Consider the following 2,709-nt stretch of genomic DNA (forward strand, 5'->3'; position numbering starts at 1 on the left):
GAGGCAAATGGTAAAACCAAGGTTGGACCTTGCTGGAGGAGTTTTATTCAAAGTGAACTGTCAAGGGGTCCCCATAACACCCAACCGTGTAAGGAACACGAAATCAAGGAACATAACACCAGTATGACGGAAACTAGGGCAGCAAGAGTGGAACAAAACACCAGGCATAAGGCCGAGCCTTCCACCCTTTACCAAGTATATAGATGCATTAATTAAATAAGAGATATTGTGATATCCCAACATATAACCATATTCCAACATGGAAAAAACTTCATCTTTACCTGCAACTAGCAACGCTATAAGAGGGGCTGAGCAAAAGCAGTAACATAGCCAAACAATGGTTTGCTAGGATGGTGGGTTAGAGGCTTGACATGGCAATATGGGAGGCATGATAAAGCAAGTGGTAGGTATCGCGGCATAGCAATAGAGTGAACAACTAGCAAGCAAAGATAGAAGTGATATTGAGGGTATGGTCATCTTGCCTGAAATCTCGCAAGGAAGAAGAATGAGTCCATGAAGAAGACAAGCGGACGTAGTCGAACGGATCCTCACAAACGCGACGTTATCGGAAATAACCCGAAGAAGCAACATCGGAAAGAAGCAAACAACAAAGTAAACAACCATCACATCGACATGGCATGATGCACAACAAAGTATGATGCATGTCCGGTTTAAAGAGGCATGGCATGGCAAAATGCACAAACAATCCCACAAATTAAGTGGAGCTCAATATGCAACTCCGTTGCATATTGACGAAACACCACGTGACTTATTTAGTTCTCTCTCGTTTAGGTACTCAACAAAATTAAATGTTGGTTAGCATGGCAAGAGGTGAAGCAAATGAAAACTACCTATCTAGGCAAGTTTAAATGAGGCCGGAACAACAAACAACAAGTCCAGAAACTCCTCATGTGCATATATTAGGTTTGGTACTGTTCTCCCTAACATAATTTTAGAGTTGTTAAACATGCAAAGTAATGCCACCATGTTAAACTAGTCATTTTCTACCCCATTTACATATGAAGTTTATTTAAAATGGAGCTACGGTTAATTAGTTATGAAATAAATCACTTTAACATGGCATTTGAGAAAATTTAATCAAACAACAATTTAAACATTTTAAACATGGGTGAAAATTTCATATTATGAAACTAGACAAGATTCTAAGCATTTTTCATATTTGAAGTTTTTACATATGATGCAGGGTTGGTGAGTTATGATATGCATGAAGCTTAGGGACTATTCTGCAAAACTGCAAATCCCTAGATAATTGATAAAATCGCACAAAGGAAAAAAACCTATGGGCCGAAACAGAACATGAGCGATGGGGGGGTTTTCTCACCATGGGCTATGGCCCAGGTCGGTGGGAGGCGGGGCACAGGCAGCAGCAGAGGCGAGGCGCTGGGCCTGGGCGCGGTCAACGCACGCAAACGAGCGCGATCGTGGCTCGAGGCGGGGAAGTCGACCTCCTGCTCGTAGCAGAAGCCTAGGAGGAGGCGACCTCACCTGGCAATGGGGACGGCGGCCTCCGGCGATGGGCGACGAACGGGCGGCGGCCAAGGTGGTCCTGCTGGTGGCTCTCGTCGCCGATGAGGAGCTCGAGGAGGAGAGGGGCGGTCGAGGTGGCGACGAGGACGGGTTGCAGGTTTGGGCGGCGGACGGAGCAGCTGGTCTTCGATGGCACAGCACGGTGCCCTAGAGGCGGGGACAAGGCCGGAGACACGAGAAGAGGACGGCGGGGATGGATGGTCCTGGCTGGAGACGAGACCATAAGTGGCGGCGAGCTCCTGCAGCAAAAGGTAGCGGCAGCGGCAGCAGTCAAAAACAAAAACGCGAGGAGGAATGGAGGTTCAGCTCGAGCGACAAGATCGACCTTAGGAGGCCGGGAGAAGGCGATTTGCAGGCACGGTTGAGGAAGGGGTGCCGGGAGTGGGAGGTCATTACGGTGCGGTGGAGAAGGTCGGTGTCCATGGCGGCATCCATGGCGCAAGGAGCACCTGTTGCAGGAGAATAACGAGGGAGATGAGAGGAGGAGATGAAGGGAGGAAGGAGAAGGGCAGGGCGACAGGGTCCCGGTCCGGTTGAGGCGCCGGCGAACGATGGGAGGCCAGGCCTCCTGGATTGGGCGCCCTGGGAGCTCCTCTCCTGATCCAGATCGGATCGAGGAGGCTGCGGGCGACGGGTGGAGCTGTGGTTTGCGGGAGACGCGTGGGATCCGTTGGATCTCCATCTGGTGGTCACAAATGGCAGATGGAGGGCTGATTTGAGGCCGGATTTCGTTGGCTAGGTGGGGATTGAGAGGTGGTGTGTGGTTGGTGGGAAGGGGATCCCGAGGTGGGAGAAAGACAGTGGTGGCGGCGGAGGATTTGATGGATGGGACATCTTGCTAGATCTTAGGGTTTGGTCCTATTATATATAGTGGTGGGATTAAGTTTAGGGGCTATACGGTCCATCCGATCGTTATTGGGCGGTAGAGAAAAATATAGGTTAGGAAGTCAAATTAACAAAACGGAGATGTTTATAGATGTTTGGGGATGATCCGGACCCAACGGTGACGACTGTCCGGGTTGGGTTCGGGGGAGTTTTTGGACGCGCGCGCGAGGAGAGCCGCGGGCTGACGAGAGAGGTTAGGTTGGGCCTGGTGGTTGGTAGTGGACCGTGAAGATGGTCTAGGGAGGAAAGAGAGGGAAAGCCCGGCAACAGTTTTCG

The 2,709-nt window shown here is 50.4% G+C and overlaps 1 protein-coding gene across 1 annotated transcript; it reads right to left on the reverse strand.

Annotated features, from left to right (window-relative positions):
- Positions 1 to 1,152: 1,152 nt before the first annotated feature.
- LOC119277512 lies at positions 1,153 to 2,508 on the reverse strand. The gene is made up of 2 exons (XM_037558820.1): positions 1,874 to 2,508; positions 1,153 to 1,787 (listed from the first exon to the last, which is right to left on the reverse strand). Exons 1-2 carry the CDS (start codon positions 1,981 to 1,983, stop codon positions 1,487 to 1,489), a joined length of 411 nt encoding a protein of 136 aa, XP_037414717.1. The 5' UTR covers positions 1,984 to 2,508; the 3' UTR covers positions 1,153 to 1,486.
- Positions 2,509 to 2,709: the final 201 nt, after the last annotated feature.

This window comes from Triticum dicoccoides, chromosome 1A, assembly GCF_002162155.2.
Source record: "Triticum dicoccoides isolate Atlit2015 ecotype Zavitan chromosome 1A, WEW_v2.0, whole genome shotgun sequence".
Classification (NCBI taxonomy): domain Eukaryota; kingdom Viridiplantae; phylum Streptophyta; class Magnoliopsida; order Poales; family Poaceae; genus Triticum; species Triticum dicoccoides.